The sequence below is a fragment of the Drosophila miranda genome, chromosome 2 (genome assembly GCF_003369915.1).
Source record: "Drosophila miranda strain MSH22 chromosome 2, D.miranda_PacBio2.1, whole genome shotgun sequence".
Taxonomy (NCBI): Eukaryota; Metazoa; Arthropoda; class Insecta; order Diptera; family Drosophilidae; genus Drosophila; species Drosophila miranda.
In genome coordinates, this window is record NC_046675.1 from 29,912,575 (window position 1) to 29,927,525 (window position 14,951).

General features: G+C 45.0%; 5 protein-coding genes across 7 annotated transcripts in view; 4 read left to right on the plus strand and 1 right to left on the minus strand.

Moving 5' to 3' along the window:
• Window positions 1-3,580, plus strand: part of LOC108155045 (furin-like protease 1) — a 165,118-nt gene extending 161,538 nt beyond the window's left edge. For 2 of the 3 annotated variants that reach the window (XM_017285618.2, XM_033389268.1), the window contains one exon: window positions 2,559-3,580. In XM_017285618.2, coding sequence (XP_017141107.1) covers window positions 2,559-3,346 — 788 coding nt within the window. In that variant the 3' untranslated portion in view covers window positions 3,347-3,580. The remainder of the gene's footprint in view (window positions 1-2,558) is intronic. The other variant, XM_017285620.2, reaches the window with a different exon arrangement.
• Window positions 3,581-4,087: 507 nt separating this feature from the next.
• On the plus strand, window positions 4,088-6,219 carry LOC108157227 (myogenesis-regulating glycosidase). The gene is made up of 2 exons (XM_017289184.2): window positions 4,088-5,907; window positions 5,971-6,219. Exons 1-2 carry the CDS (start codon window positions 4,131-4,133, stop codon window positions 6,168-6,170), a joined length of 1,977 nt encoding a protein of 658 aa, XP_017144673.1. The 5' UTR covers window positions 4,088-4,130; the 3' UTR covers window positions 6,171-6,219.
• LOC108157226 (titin homolog) lies at window positions 6,190-10,576 on the minus strand. Its single transcript, XM_017289183.2, has 5 exons — window positions 10,242-10,576; window positions 9,728-10,173; window positions 9,226-9,655; window positions 6,511-9,166; window positions 6,190-6,455 (listed from the first exon to the last, which is right to left on the minus strand). The coding sequence occupies exons 1-5, from the start codon at window positions 10,336-10,338 to the stop codon at window positions 6,302-6,304; spliced, it is 3,783 nt and encodes a 1,260-aa protein (XP_017144672.1). The 5' UTR covers window positions 10,339-10,576; the 3' UTR covers window positions 6,190-6,301.
• A 1,127-nt stretch (window positions 10,577-11,703) lies between these two features.
• Window positions 11,704-12,693, plus strand: LOC108157228. The gene is made up of 3 exons (XM_017289185.2): window positions 11,704-11,910; window positions 11,978-12,350; window positions 12,415-12,693. Exons 1-3 carry the CDS (start codon window positions 11,746-11,748, stop codon window positions 12,588-12,590), a joined length of 714 nt encoding a protein of 237 aa, XP_017144674.1. The 5' UTR covers window positions 11,704-11,745; the 3' UTR covers window positions 12,591-12,693.
• Window positions 12,694-13,418: 725 nt separating this feature from the next.
• Window positions 13,419-14,346, plus strand: LOC108154526. The gene is made up of 2 exons (XM_017284829.2): window positions 13,419-13,623; window positions 13,683-14,346. Exons 1-2 carry the CDS (start codon window positions 13,450-13,452, stop codon window positions 14,196-14,198), a joined length of 690 nt encoding a protein of 229 aa, XP_017140318.1. The 5' UTR covers window positions 13,419-13,449; the 3' UTR covers window positions 14,199-14,346.
• The last annotated feature ends 605 nt before the right edge of the window (window positions 14,347-14,951 follow it).

Here is a 14,951-nt window from a genome sequence, read left to right on the forward strand (position 1 = left end):
AGGGGAAAAGATAAACCAAAACTAATGTTTCTAGTATTTAAGGCGAAACCAACCATTTTTGTAATACGAAAAGAAAAAAACAGAGAAAAAGTCATCAACAAAATACAAAAAAAAAAACAAGAAGAACTAAATGCTAAGGGTGGTAGGGGGATAATGAAACGTAGGCAAGCAAGCGATAAATAAAAAATAAAATCAACCAATAAGAAATTTAATTATAACTATAAATATACTTAAACGATTTATACAAAACAAGTTCCTGCAGTTTTCAACAAAGTTGCAACATGACACAGAATCTTTGGCTCTTCTTCGCCAAGTCATCAAAAGAATACTTAATAATATAATTTAACAAACGAATCAATTTATGTTTTATCCACACACGAACACAGAAAACACACACACACACCCACAAACACATATCTTTGTTACAAATTTGTTGCTTAATTAAATCGTATATTAAACACAAATCAAAAGGCAACGCGAGTGCAATAATTATATTTAATTCTCTCTTAAGCCACAGACAAAAACCCCACCCAAAAAGGGGTTCTTCCGTTTTTTGTTCTTAACGAAAAAAAAAAACACATATCATTTATTAGGTTCGGTACAAAACATAGTTTACTTAACAGAAAATTCTACTAAATATTTACCTGATTTCCATGGTCTTTGCATTTTTCATGAATTTTTTGTATGAATAATCATATCGTAAACCGCACAATAAACATTAAACATTAAACAATATCAAATGTTAATTTAATAGAAAAGTAAAGAATAACTCTTTTGTTGTTGTTGTAATTAGCAAAAAAAAAAACCCACACACACAGACAGGTTTTACATAGGAATATACATAGATGAAACTAAAGAAAAGAACTAGCATTTCTCTCTCTCTCTCTCAACGAACAGAATACTTAGTAGTTGAAACAATCTTTTATTCTTCAAGCATACATACTATACTTACTATACTTAAAGAAATATTAACCGAAATCCGAATAAACATGCAGAACAATAATACATAGATTTCCATTTCCAAAAACCGAAAACCGAAATCCTTCGTTGAGAAATCACACACGACATTTCGCTCCATACGAAAATTCTCGGTTCTGTTCTTTTCTTTTCTACACACACACACGATGGATGCAGTACTTATTTATCTTCAAGAATAGGGAAAATGAGCGCGGAGACAAGTAATTAACAGAAGAAAAAGCCAAATTAATATTTAAGCCTATACTAAAACGAACAATTCAAAGGAGAAAATTACACAAAAAAAAAATACAAATAAAAATAATAACTGGTACTAGGGCCTGGGGTAGCAATTAGCAATAACTTTAAACATCTAAAGAACGAAATTGTAAAATAACATTGGAACAAAAGCCGAACTAAATTAATGCTTAAACGAAAAATGAAATTAAAAACTTTTATAATTGTAAAGAAAAAGTGAAAACGAAAATGAAATTGAAATTGAGAATGCCATTCGCGCCATTCGAAAAACTCAACCAATTTTTTATGTATGTTTGTGTATATATCTATCTATATAATATATATATATATCTACTATATGAGTAATTAATAAATGCATTGAAAACATATTAAAAAAACAAAACTAAAAATAATAAGAAAAGTAACACAAAACTGAAGCAAATTTATTATCCAACAAAAAGTTCAGTTCAAGCAAGCGAAACATGCTCAGAAAAACAGCAATCCAGTCTTACGAGGAGGTTCATTTCAGTCCTTAACATACCGAGTACCGAGTACTCCTCGTCCAAGCCCTCGAGCTTCGACTGCATTTCAGAAATACAATACTTTCCCTTGAGAATTTGCGAATTGATTGAACGACAAGGTGAGTTTTCGCACAACAACAAATTTTCCTCCATCCTCTAAGTATTCTTGATTTTGTTTTTCGTTCACTCTTTTTTTGGATCTAAACGGAAAGTGAAGTCCGACATTAACCCACCTGCTAATTCGTTTATTTCGTTACCGTTAACCTCCTACTTAACACTGTTTCACTCTCTCACTCTCAACTCCATACGTTCATGAGTAGCTTTCCAACACTGGTCTGGTCTGGTCTGGTCCTGGTTGTGGTCGTGGTACAGTACACACAGTACACAAAACATATATCGTACACCTGCGCACACTGCCTCCTTTCCCGCTAATTTTCGAGCATGTTTTTATCGGACTGAACGCTTGCTTTAACTGCAATACATTTTTCGAATTTTTTGTTGTTAATAATAGATGTGTTTCAGAGCCAGATATTCCATTCGAAAGGTTCCACCAAAAACAATCTCCAATACAGAAAGTTCTCTTTTGTTGCTGCCTCGTATTGTGCCTACACATTTATATTCTATAACCATAATCTATATCTCTCTGCGTTTCTCTCCTTTGAAGCTCAGTTAAATCGTGGTTTAACCGAGCTTCCATGTTCTCATTCTCTTTTCTGCTAACCAACTAATTTCCAATTCTTTTCTTTTCCATTAATCACTGTCTCTGAGGTAAATTCATCTCCTAGATCAGCCAGAACTTGAACAGATACTAATGTGTGCTTGTTCTCTCCCTCCCATTTTCCACAGAGTGCAAGGATCCGGCGTACATCTACGAGGGCCTCTGCTACGACCAGTGTCCAAGGCATACCTATTCCCATGACGATGCACAGGATCAGGACGATCAACTGGAAGATGCCAGCACGGAGGCTAGTCCCAGCACCTTCAGCACAGATCACCCCAACATTTCCAACAGCATAGACGACAAGCAGGATCCTCTGCAGGCGGAGGACCGTCGTCGTCGTCGCCGGCGCAACTCCCCGCTCATTACCCCACTGTTGGTGGCACAGAGTCGGATGTGCGCCGTGTGCCACAAGAGCTGCCTGGCCTGCTACGGGCCCCTGGCCTCCCACTGTAGCACCTGTGCCCCGGGGAGTCAACTGCGCAAGACCCTCAACGAGACCTTCTGCTATGCCTATGTGGTGCGCAGCACGGGCATGGCCACTGTCGTGGAACTCTCCGAGGAGGGGAGCCACGAGCAGGCGGTGAAATACATGACGGGAACAACGGTGCTGCTCCTGATTGTCCTGGTGTTCACCCTCGTGGGTGCGGCCGTGGCCGGCGGCATTGTCTACAACCGTCGCGCATCGGCGGCGCGTTCCAGTGAACTATACTCGCGGGTGGCCCTAATGGCCGACGACGACAGTGACGAGGAGCACGAAGACGAGCTCTTCAGGACGCACATATTAGCTAATAACAAGGATGTAATCGAGTATCGGGACGAAATACAGCCCGAGAGGGCGCCACCCGAAGAGGTTTTCGAGGCAGAAGACAACGACGATGATGATCAGGGGGAAAGCAACCACCTGGCACCCTAGATACGAGTAAACATATTTATTTGTCTGTAGACCTCATCTGCATTTAGCTCCTTCTAGCCAACAGCTGAACCATTATACCACCAGATCATAAATGGGTGAATTCTCGTCGGGATTTACCATTTTGGTTAATATTTTGTTACATTTTACACACTATTACACACTGTTATACGTATAAACCAAACTCCGAAAATAGATTAAAAAGTATTAAAACAAACGAAAATAAATAAATATATATTTAAATGGAAAATGCTTTTCTTTGTTGGAAACTACTAGATAATTGATACTTCAGTAATATTGCGAAATACAATATAGTAGATTAATACTTTTATTGTTATCCCAAGTGTTTAACGTCCTTCAAAATCTCAAAAAGATAGCTCGAGTTAGTCACTTGTTGATTACAACCGATCAGTGCCTGCCTGCCCCGCGTGCACATATCTATATCTCTTCTCTAGGGAACCGGCAACTGCAATCACAGCACCGAAAGCCATCAATTAAGTAATGGGAAAAATACAAACACCTACGTAAGGAATTTCTATCATTCTAGTTGTAGATGTTAGGGCTTATCAGGCGCAGGTTATCACTGGTATTTTTCTCAAGTGTTCCCACACTGGAAGCGCTATTGTGACACTGGTCAAGAGTTTTATTTGTATACGGCTCTGGCAGCCGGGTTTCACGCAAATTCTCGATCGATTTGGGTTCCTTATCACACGGCTATAATAGGCATAAAAACACCCACCTGCGCTGCCTGCCCGTCAGTTGCTCCCAGTGAGACCTACCTTTCAGAATGCACACGAAACTCTTGCTGCTTTTGGTGGCAGCCGGCTGCTGCCTCTGGAGTGTGGCCAGTGCCTGCCAGAGCATCGAACAGCGCTACAAATTCGCCAACAGCAACATCTACGTGCGGCTGCGACGCGGCGATAAACTCCAGTACGAGCTGATGAGGGGCGACAAGAGCCTGCAGACAGTGACCTTCGACAACTTTGCCACGACCAACAATCTGGTGGAGTCGGAAAACGGCGGCTACAAGATCACCGATGGCACCAACACCATCGAATTCACGCTGGTCAAGAGCGGCGTGGTCACGGGCACTGGCAGTGATGTAACCCATGTGCGAGTGGCCCGCGATCAGGTGCTGCAGGGTCAGCAGCCCAGGGATTGCTTCTCCCTGAACACAGGAGTCACCCATTGGTTCAGCGGACCCGAGCAGAAGCAGCACTACTGGCCCGTGGAGCGCCAGAGCCACAGCAACTACCCGTATCTGCCCAAGGAGCTGGACAACTTCGGTGTGGGAGAGCGCTACTGGCTGAACAGCGACGGAGTCTTCCTGTATGTGGAGAACAACACGCCGCTCTTCATCGACCAGAACTCTGCGGGCTATGAGGGCAAGCTGTGCTTCAGTGCGATCAGTGCCCTGCCCTACGATCCGCGCGTCACCTCCGCGAAGTTCGTCTACCATGTGGCAGTGGCCAAGGATGCCAAGGCTGCGCACAAGTATGCGGTGAAGACTTTCTTGGGACAGCCCACAGGACACCCCGATGAACGGATGGTACAGCATCCGGTTTGGTCCACCTGGGCCCTGTACAAGGCAGAAGTCGACGACGGCGTCATTCGCGACTTTGCCCAGCAGATCCTGGACAATGGCTTCGAGAACAGTCAACTGGAGATCGATGACGATTGGGAGGACTGCTACGGTGCTCTCACTTTCCGAAAGAACAAGTTCCCGGAGACCAAGACCCTCACCGATGATCTCAAAGCACTGGGCTTCCGTGTGACCCTGTGGATCCATCCCTTCATCAACAACAATTGCACGGCGATCTATGAAGAGGCCAAGGGTCTGGGCTACCTGGTGCTCGACCACGAAGGAAGCTCGGACACACAGTGGTGGAACAGCAAGGCCAAGGATGCTGCCATTCTGGACTTTACCAAGTCTGAGGTCCGAGAGTGGTTCACTAATCGCTTGAAGCGGCTGCAGGATGAGGAGGGCATTGACAGCTTCAAGTTCGATGCCGGAGAGATCACCTGGCTGCCCAGTGATCCCGTGCTGCAGGGCGACGGCTCAATGGTGACTCCTCTGCAGGCCGTTGGCGACTATGTCCGGACGGTGGCTGCCTTCGGCGACATGGTTGAGGTTCGTTCCGCCCAAAACACCCAGGACCTGCCCATCTTTGTGCGCATTGTGGACAAGGACTCCGAATGGGGCTGGAACAATGGCCTGATCACGCTGATCACCTCGATGCTGCAGATGAACCTAAACGGCTATCCCTTTGTCCTTCCCGACATGATTGGCGGCAATGGCTACTACGAGAGGCCCCCCAACAAGGAGCTCTTCCTGCGCTGGCTGCAGGCCAATGTCTTCATGCCTGCCCTCCAGTACTCCTTTGTGCCGTGGAACTTTGACGACGAGACCATCGCGATCAGTAAGACCCACACCAAACTGCACGCCGACTACACTCCTTACATCATGAAGTTGTTCAAGCGGGCAGTGGAGACTGGCGAACCGGTGAATCCCCCGCTCTGGTGGATTGCCCCCAACGATTCAGTGGCTCAAGGAATCTACGACCGTGAGTAGTAGCTTTCTAATCAAAGATATCTTGTCCTTAACACCTCTATCTATCTCTCCGCAGAGTTCCTTCTTGGCGATGATATCATTGCTGCTCCTGTGGTGCTTGAGGGTGCCACCAAACGGGATGTTTACCTGCCAGAAGGTGAATGGAAGAACGGCAATGGCGATGAGGTGTACAGCGGTCCCATCTGGATCATGGATTACCCTGCCCCATTGGACACACTGCCCTACTTTGTGCGTGTGGGATTCGAGATGAACTAAAGTCAATTTTATTAAAATATAATCTTAAATCTTTTATTAGTCTAACAAACAAATATAAACAGTGAAAATAAACTAAAAATTGTTACTGTTAATTTGGTAAAAGAACAGACAGTCACAGGCACGTTCACAGTTCATAAATCGATGGAATTATCGGACGCATATTCCCTGGATCCGGATATGGAGCTAACCTGGAAACTGGGTGGCCCATTGGTGTGGCGCAGGTATCCATATTCCTGCTCAAACTCTTGCATATTCTTTGTCAGGACATTCTTCAGATTAAACGAACTGCAATGAGACTTGGTTAATATTGATTGGGCTTTGAATACGTTTTAAGACCTACCATTCGTCGATGAGCTCGACCTCTTTTTCCACATTCTTCTCGTACATAGCCAGCTTCAGGTCCTGGACTTGCTTGACCGAGCGACGCCATTGCTTCTTGTAACGATCCTTCTCCTTGGACAGCTCCACATATCGATCGTTCTGGGAGCGCAGTTCCTTGAGTATGTGAGTGAGGTCTCTGTCATCGGGTCCCTTTCCCTGGTCGTGCAGCTGGTGGATCTGCATCTCCATCTGGAAGATGCGCTCCTTGAGCTTCGTCTTCTCAATCGCCAGCTGCTTGTTCTCTTGTTGCATTTCCTGACTACGCTTATCAAAGAGCTGCACCTGCTCCCCGACCTCTCTCTTCACCGTGGATAACTGCTGATCCAGATCGTTGAACTTTGCCTCGTAATCGATGCTAGTGTCCTTACTCGCCTGGTTGCTGGCCAAAGTCTCATCGAGAGTAGTGTACACACGGCTTAGCTCTTGGTATTCCATTTTTTGCAGTTCGTTCTTGTACTGCTGCTCCTTGTCCGCTAGCTCCTCCTCAAAGAGCCTAATCTGATGCTGGCGCCAGGCCTTTAACTTCTCGCCAACATCTTTAGGGCTTAAACATTCCACAGCGCTCATATAAGACGTCCGTTCGGGTAACTTGAGGGTACTGTCTTCCCTTAGACATTTCTTGGATGATGTCTTCTCAGCCGCTAAAAGATCATCTGATTTCTGGTTAATCACGGGCTTTGATCTCTTTTTAACGACTTTCTTCTTGGGCTGAGCTTGAACTGGATCTTCCCTCTGCTCCGATGGTTCCACAACTACAACAGATATTTTCTTCCTCGATTTCTTTTTCAAGGGCTTATCTGGTACCTCATTTGACGTTTCGTGGTTGATCTTTTCTTCCTGGATTGTGGTCTTGGATGCCTTCATTTTCTTGATCAACCGCTTTATACGCTGCTCGCTTGCTTGTGAGCGTATGACTTGTAAAGAGCTCTCAGAACTCACAATTGACAGTGAGTGCTCTGATGACTCGACTGGCAGTACAGACTTATTTTTCTTCGCATTATCAACATGCTCTTTCACCTCCACATTGTCAGAGTCGGGATCCCTGTGAACTCTCGCTTTACTCGACCTTGCTTTTCTGAGTTTCTTTTTCGATTCCACTAACTTTGGCTGCCCCAAGGCCGCTTGGTCCTCTTGCAGGACCTTGCGGAGCTCGGCCTGGCATGTCTGTTCCAGGAACTTTTCAGTTTCGTCCAGGGCCTGCGCCTGTATCTTGTTCACCTCGACCCAACGTGCCCGCAGGCTGAGCTCAGTCGTGGACATTTTACCCTTCGTTGGGGCCCTTGGCTTTGCTGGGGCTTTCTTCTGGTTGGACTCTGGTTCCTCGGAAGGCTGCACCTCACACACCGAGGCACTACTGATATCCAAGTCGCTGTGCTTTACTTTAATTCTGAATGTCTTTTGCGGACTCTCCCTCGAGGTGGCAGAATCCTCTGACCAAACTGACTCTATGCTAGCTGCCGTTTCATCAATACTTTCCTGCACGAATCGTTTCTGTCCTGAGGAGACTCTTCGATCATTCGTTTCTTTGCTGTGTGATTGGTTGATGGACAGGGCAGATCTTTGTTTGGACGATGGAAGTTTCGTTCTCGAGGCCTTCTTCAGATGTTTTCTGCGCACCCGAAGATCAGGTTGATCGATGGAGTCGAAGCATGAAGTTGAATCTGTTTCAGAGAGATAGGGATCCTCAGCAGATGCTTTGTCCATCTTTCTTGATTTTCTCAAGTTTTGTTGGCTTCTGTTTTCGAAAATCTCGACACTCTTTGAAAGCTTTTCTACCTCCTGTCCCAGCAGCTTAGTCAACTGCTCCATGGAGGGAGCTTGTTCTGACTCCTTGCCAGGCTTAATGTCTGTCGCCTCTGCCTTTATTTTAGGTATTTTGGGTGGAACTAACGACTGGTCAGCTCTTTCGGATTCCTTTCTTTCTACATTTTTCGAAGCCTTTGCCCTTTCCTTTCCTTCCTCTATGAGCTCCTCCTTGGGCCCTTCGCTGTTCTGATCTTTTGATATGTCATTATTGAATTTTTGATTGCCGTATGTGGCTAGACATTCAGTAGCATTGGAATCATTGGAGTATTGGAATGTTGGGCTGCTGCTAATCTTCTTCATTGACTTATCATTCGGTTCTATTGATTTTCGCAGGACTGTTGAGGAATGCCTTCTGACCACACACACCTCCTCGATGTCTTGCTCGAATTCAGTTTGGGTAAATTTCTTTCGGCGCCGAAGGTCCTTGCTCGTGTAGGCAGGCTCACCGGAGTTCTGCCCATCGGTCGAGGGCATAATTGTATTCGATGGAGCATCTGTTGCCTCAGCGCCCACATTAGGACTTGCATTTTCATACTTCTGATCTTTGGGTTCACTTTTCCGTTCTTTTGTAAGCGCAGAAGGGTCTGGTGGCCGATCGTGTTTCAACTCCTCCACATCGCTAGTCGGGCGCGAGTAGATGGCCTTGAGCTCCACCGTAAACGCGTACTCCATCTGCGGCTTCAAGTCCCTAGAGCTATCCATGCGCCCAAAGCGGTTGAAGGTGAAGCAACCATTGCGCACAAATTTCCGGTTATCAGAGAAGTAGCTATCCGCCGGCAGCAGCTTGCCAAAGTCCATGCGGTAGTTGGCTGAGATGGAAAGTTCATGGTAAGTAGCGGTTTGAAGGATAGGATATCCCAGTGCTCACCAATGGCCGTTCCATTCAAGTACATATTGATGGGTAAGTAGAATATCCTCTGGAAGTAGAGACGTATGCTGCGCAGGGAGGACTTGAAGCGGAGTCCCAGCACATCGTTCAGGATGTAGGCTTCGGAGTCGTTGGGCTTCAGGTCAATGCTGGTCACATTTCCAACGAAATCGAACACGAGGGTAACTGATTTGGTTGTTTGCTTGCCGTGGCTGAGGGACTTGACCAGTTTGGCCAGGTTTTTGAGCGTCTTGAACTGCAGCACCACCTCAAAGATGTCGCAATCGATCAGTGGATCATTGCCCACCTGCAGCAGACCCAGTTGCACGAGTGATTGCACGTATACATTGGCCTGTGACTGCAGCATGCTGGCAGTGATCGAGTGACCTGGTGACTGTAGTGGCCCAGTGGGATTGCCTATCTCCTTGCTCTGAAATTGGAAACAGAAGGGGCACATTTTAGCACGGAAAGCCATAGGAGGGGAGGGATGGCGTCCGCTTACATGGGAAACCTGCATCAGATGCTCAAAGTCCTCGTTGTGCAGAATGGACTTCTTGATGATGGCCAGCAGGAGCAGCACTTCGGGCTTGTGGGAACGGAACTGGGTGTTGATGCAGATCAGCTTGTGCCAGAACATCTTTAGGTGCAGAGAGTTGCTGTTGCTCGACGAGGCAATGACGGGGAGTCCTCGCACGGGCAGCAGCACAGTGCCAATGGCCTTGCGCTGCAAGTGTTTGCTGCAGGTGAAGAAGGTGAGCTTCACGGGTCGGTGGTCCGTCTTGATGCGCTTGATGGCCGCCATGTCGCACTCCCAGATGCAGTTGCTGTTGAAGATGATCGTCTCTGCCGTCGCCGAGGGCGTGCCCTCCACCTCAAAGTCCACCGTATTGAGGGCTGCGTTCATCACAATGGTCTCCCGCTCGCCATCGCGTCCATTGAAATTGATAGCTAAAACATTGGGAAAATAAACATAAGTTGGAGTAGTACTGATCTGAGTACTTCGTATTTCCATTTACCCTCCACGACATGCAGCACCACGCAATAGACCTGATCGTCCTTGTCTTTCGTATCGCCTTCGGCCAGATACCGCGGCGTCTTGTTCCGATGGATCATCTTCTTTTGTAGGACGATCTCTTCTACGAATAACTTGATAATTTCAAAATACTAATTCGCACAATTTGCAAAACAAAATTTAAACTTGGCGCCACCGCGTTCGTTGGTATTTAGCGTATGTGTGTGTGTGTTTCCGCGATACAGTTTGACTGAATCTGTTATCACTTTGAGGCTCCTTTTTTGTTGATGTTTCCTTCCAGACAGACGGCCTTTTCGTTGACGTTTTGCCTGAGTGCACAGGACAAGCCTAGCCTGCTGGGACCGTTGCCATGGATATTATTTCAATTTCACAAGGTGTGTTAGGACAACGGGGTTGTATTAACATGCGCACTTAAAATTAACATTAGCTTAACATTTACTATAAACTTACAGACATCGTGGAGCGCCACTGCGCCGCCATGTAGATTCCGCAGTTCCAAAGAAAAACGTCATGGCGCTATGTACATAAAATAGAAGGTGGGCTAGAAGATTCTCTGCTGTTAATGGGCCAATCTAGGCTTGCGATGGCTTCTTGTGATTTGATGGAGTCCTTAACAAGGATCAAGGATATTTCGCAAGTCAGACATATTCAGGCTATTTAGCTACTTGTAGTCCGATCAAGGTTTTCCATGGCTTATAAAGACCTTGATGGAGTCCTTTACAAGAATCAAGGCTATTTTTCCATTCAAACATATGGATGTTCCCTTGCCATTTCTGACCCGATGTGGACGGGATACGCTTTTTCATAATCGGGAGAATGTCCTGCATCATTTCATCCCAGATTGACATTAACGACTATAAGGATTGATATCAAGGACAACGTGGATTCAGAGTAGATCGGAGAAATCCCCTTGACCCTTTGATGAGTAAAGCATAATCGGCATTTGGATTTTTTCTTGTATACCCAACATTCCGAATAGCTAAAGTATTGTATACGATGCCTATAACTGATTACGCTATAAAGGAAATCTGAGCGTGGTTAGAAATGAACCCAAAACAAACCATTCATTCCAGTCAATATCAATGGGAAATACTTGAGGAACGTTAATTCAATCAACATTATTCAGATAACCTAAATGTGATCGCGAAATCTATAAATACAAGTGCTTGTTTTGGTTTTTGGCAATCTTAACGCGACCAATGCTCATAGCTTTCGACGTATTTATGAATATTTTGCTATGCATATCAGAGAGATGCTTATCCGAGGCGGCCTATCGGAATCTGGAGTGGCGATTCTGCTACTGTTGACCGGGAGTACATCTGATATTATTATCAACAGAGCGTTATCATGCCAAGAGCCATTGTAAAACTCTCGAATCGAAATGATAAGGTATGTCGGACGGACAGGAGCAGAAGGCACACATATAAAACATGGACCCGGCTCGGCAGGTGGCATTGTGAAAGTGAAACCAAACGAAATTGAATACCATGAAGTACCTGCTCAGTGTTGCCTTGATGATGGCCATCGGTCTGCAGCAGATCGATGCCCACGGCATGATGCTGAATCCTCCGAGTCGCTCGTCCCGCTGGCGCTACGATGGTTCCGCTCCCCAGAACTGGAACGACAATGAACTCTTCTGCGGTGGTTTGTATGTGAGTGAAGCGGGGATATTCTAGTATGGAGCAGATGGATTAAAGTTCAGACATCTCTTCCCTATAGACCATGTCCAACAATGGAAATCGGTGCGGACTGTGCGGCGACAATTTCTTGGATGGACAGCCGCGTGCCAATGAGATCGGAGGAAATATTGGTGGGTATGGTGTCGTTACCAGGAGCTATCCCGCTTCCAATGCCATCACCGTGGGCGTGAAGATAACCACCAACCATTTGGGCCACTTCGAGTTCCATTTGTGCAACCTGGATGCCTTCGGCCAGGAGTCCGAGGATTGTTTCAATCAGAATCGCCTGCGCTTCCCCGATGGCAGTGAACGGCTGTACATTGGTGAACAGAGAGACGAGTTCGATGTGACTGTTCTCCTGCCCGAGGGTCTTACCTGCACTCACTGTGTCCTGCGCTGGACCTATGTTGGAGGTATGTCTTAAAGGGGTTTCTTTTTTACCATTCATTGATATACCTCTGTGTCTCTGTATCTTAGGCAACAACTGGGGCATCTGCGATGATGCCGGCAATGGAGCTTTGGGCTGTGGACCCCAGGAGACTTTCAAGAACTGCGCCGATGTGAGCATCAATTGGGGCCGTAACATTCTCAAGGATACGGCTGCCTCTGATGTCGATGTCGATGTCGTTGAGGTGCCCGTTGAGGTGGCCTAAGAACTCCATACCCAGCGAACAACGAACTGCCATCAAAGTCTGAAGGTGTCAAACACCAAAAAGTTTGCCAAAGTTAAATAAAGAACTGAACATTTTTTAAAAAGAGTCGTTTGAATCTGAGGCCTTAAAGTATGCCTTAAAGAACTTGAAATAACCAATCGATAATCAAGTTTTCGAAAGCGTTCGTTATAAATTTAAATCAACCCAATAATCTTTGAGAACTTAACCAACTGATATCGCACTCTTTCTGCTTACGGAAGAATAGTTTCCTTAGAATTTCATTACGTTCTCACTTCTGGAGGTGATTCCGAGGAAACAAACCATTCTTATCTAGATAGGAATTCCTTACGAGTTCAATCACCGCATTACAAACCCTTGGCTATAGCTATTATGCCATAATATACTTGAAACGCTTTCAACCTTGGTTAACAAGTTCCACTTGGACGTGAAATACACCCCATGCATTGAACTCTTATCAAATTGGCATTGGGGCTTTCTGTCGAAGCAGACCTACTTTGTGTTAAAAAACAATGTTATGTTATAAACAAACCATTAACATTAGAATGATTCAATTGCCAATAATTGGGGTCTTGTTTATATGTGTCATAGCTTTTTGGACGATTTCCCAGGTCAGATACTACGATTTGCCCAAATTTTGAGCAATAACCATAAAAATGCATAAACAAGCATTCCTATATGGGGGAGATTATAGTGTGATAAGAATTCCTAGCGGGTTTTGGACAAAAATCAAAAACAAGCACAAACCGCCCGGCAACTGATAAGATTTTAGGAACATGGACCTATATAAGCCTTCCACCAGGCCAGATCGGAATCAGACCTTAGTGAAAGTGAAAGTAAAATGAAATACTTCAAAGTAATCCTGACCATAAGTCTGAGTGTTTTCTTTTTGGTGGAGAAGCTGGAGGGCCATGGTATGATGTTGGATCCCGTTGGAAGATCTTCGCGATGGCGCTACGACTCTTCTGCTCCCAAAAATTACGATGATAACGGATTGTATTGCGGTGGCTTTTGGGTAGGCTTACCAAATAGTTTGTTAATATCCTCGATACTATTCTTCGATTTCCACTGCAGAAACAAACCGAAAATGGAGGACTCTGTGGACTCTGTGGCGATGATTGGAGTCTGGAACAGCCGCGACCCAACGAACTGGGTGGCGAATATGGCAGTGGCATCATTGTGAGGACCTTTGCTGGCCTAAGCGAGGCTGAGATTAACGTAACGATCACGGCAAATCACTTGGGCTACTTTAGCTTCCACATCTGTAACCTGGATGAATATGGCAGCGAGTCGGAGGAGTGCTTCAACAAGATTCCCCTGAAGTTTTCCGATGGAAATCTCAAATACAACATCAACACCCGGACGGGGGATATTCCGGTTACTCTTCAGCTTCCCAGTGATCTTAACTGCGGCCACTGTGTCCTCCGCTGGACCTACACGGCGGGTAACAACTGGGGCGTGTGTGAGGATGGCACGGGAGCCATGGGTTGTGGCGCTCAGGAGAACTTTGTGAATTGCGCTGACATTAGCGTCCTGTCTTCGGCCAGAAATCTGATCCATGAGGTTCCAGTGGAAGTGGTTGAGGTTTAAGACTCCTAACCCTCAGTATTCATCGTGTGCCAAAGCGAACAAGACTTAGTTAATCTCATTATAAATTGTTACTATTAAATTATTATACCCTTAAGAATGGTGCCATTTAGATTGAAACATCAACTTTTTATGAATGCATATTTTTCTTTTTATTCAATAAAGTTATCATCGTATATATATATATATGTATTTATATATATATGTATGTATAAATATATGAATGTTCGTGTGTGTTGAGTGTGTGTGTGAGTGGGTTCTTGGTGTTGGACCGTAAAGCTCTTGAGAGTCCAAGGGCTACCCTGTGCTACGATGCAAAGATCGCTCTCTCTCTCTGAGGACAGATTAACAAATTTAAGATTTACCTTCGAAAGCCCCCCGCCTCGTTTCTCAGAGCTTCACTCCAAGTTAATTAAATATTCCGTATTTGTATTTATTCTATCCTGTATATGCACTTGTATATGGTATTGTAATATTTGTTGTATTTCGCATCTCGTGTGTTGTTTGTGGGCTGTGGGGGTGTGGGGTTTTGTGGTTTTCTCGCTTACAAAATACGTTTCGTTTCACAATAACTGGCTTAAGTGTTAACTTCACAAATAAGTTGTATATATGTATATCTGTATATATAGTAATTTGTTGTTAATACATATTTTACAAAGCGTTCAGGTCAATTGCAAATGAAAGGCTTGAAATTTCACTACAAACTCAATGGGTTTTTTTTTGTATTCTAACTTTAGAATTGTGCAATCAAACAAT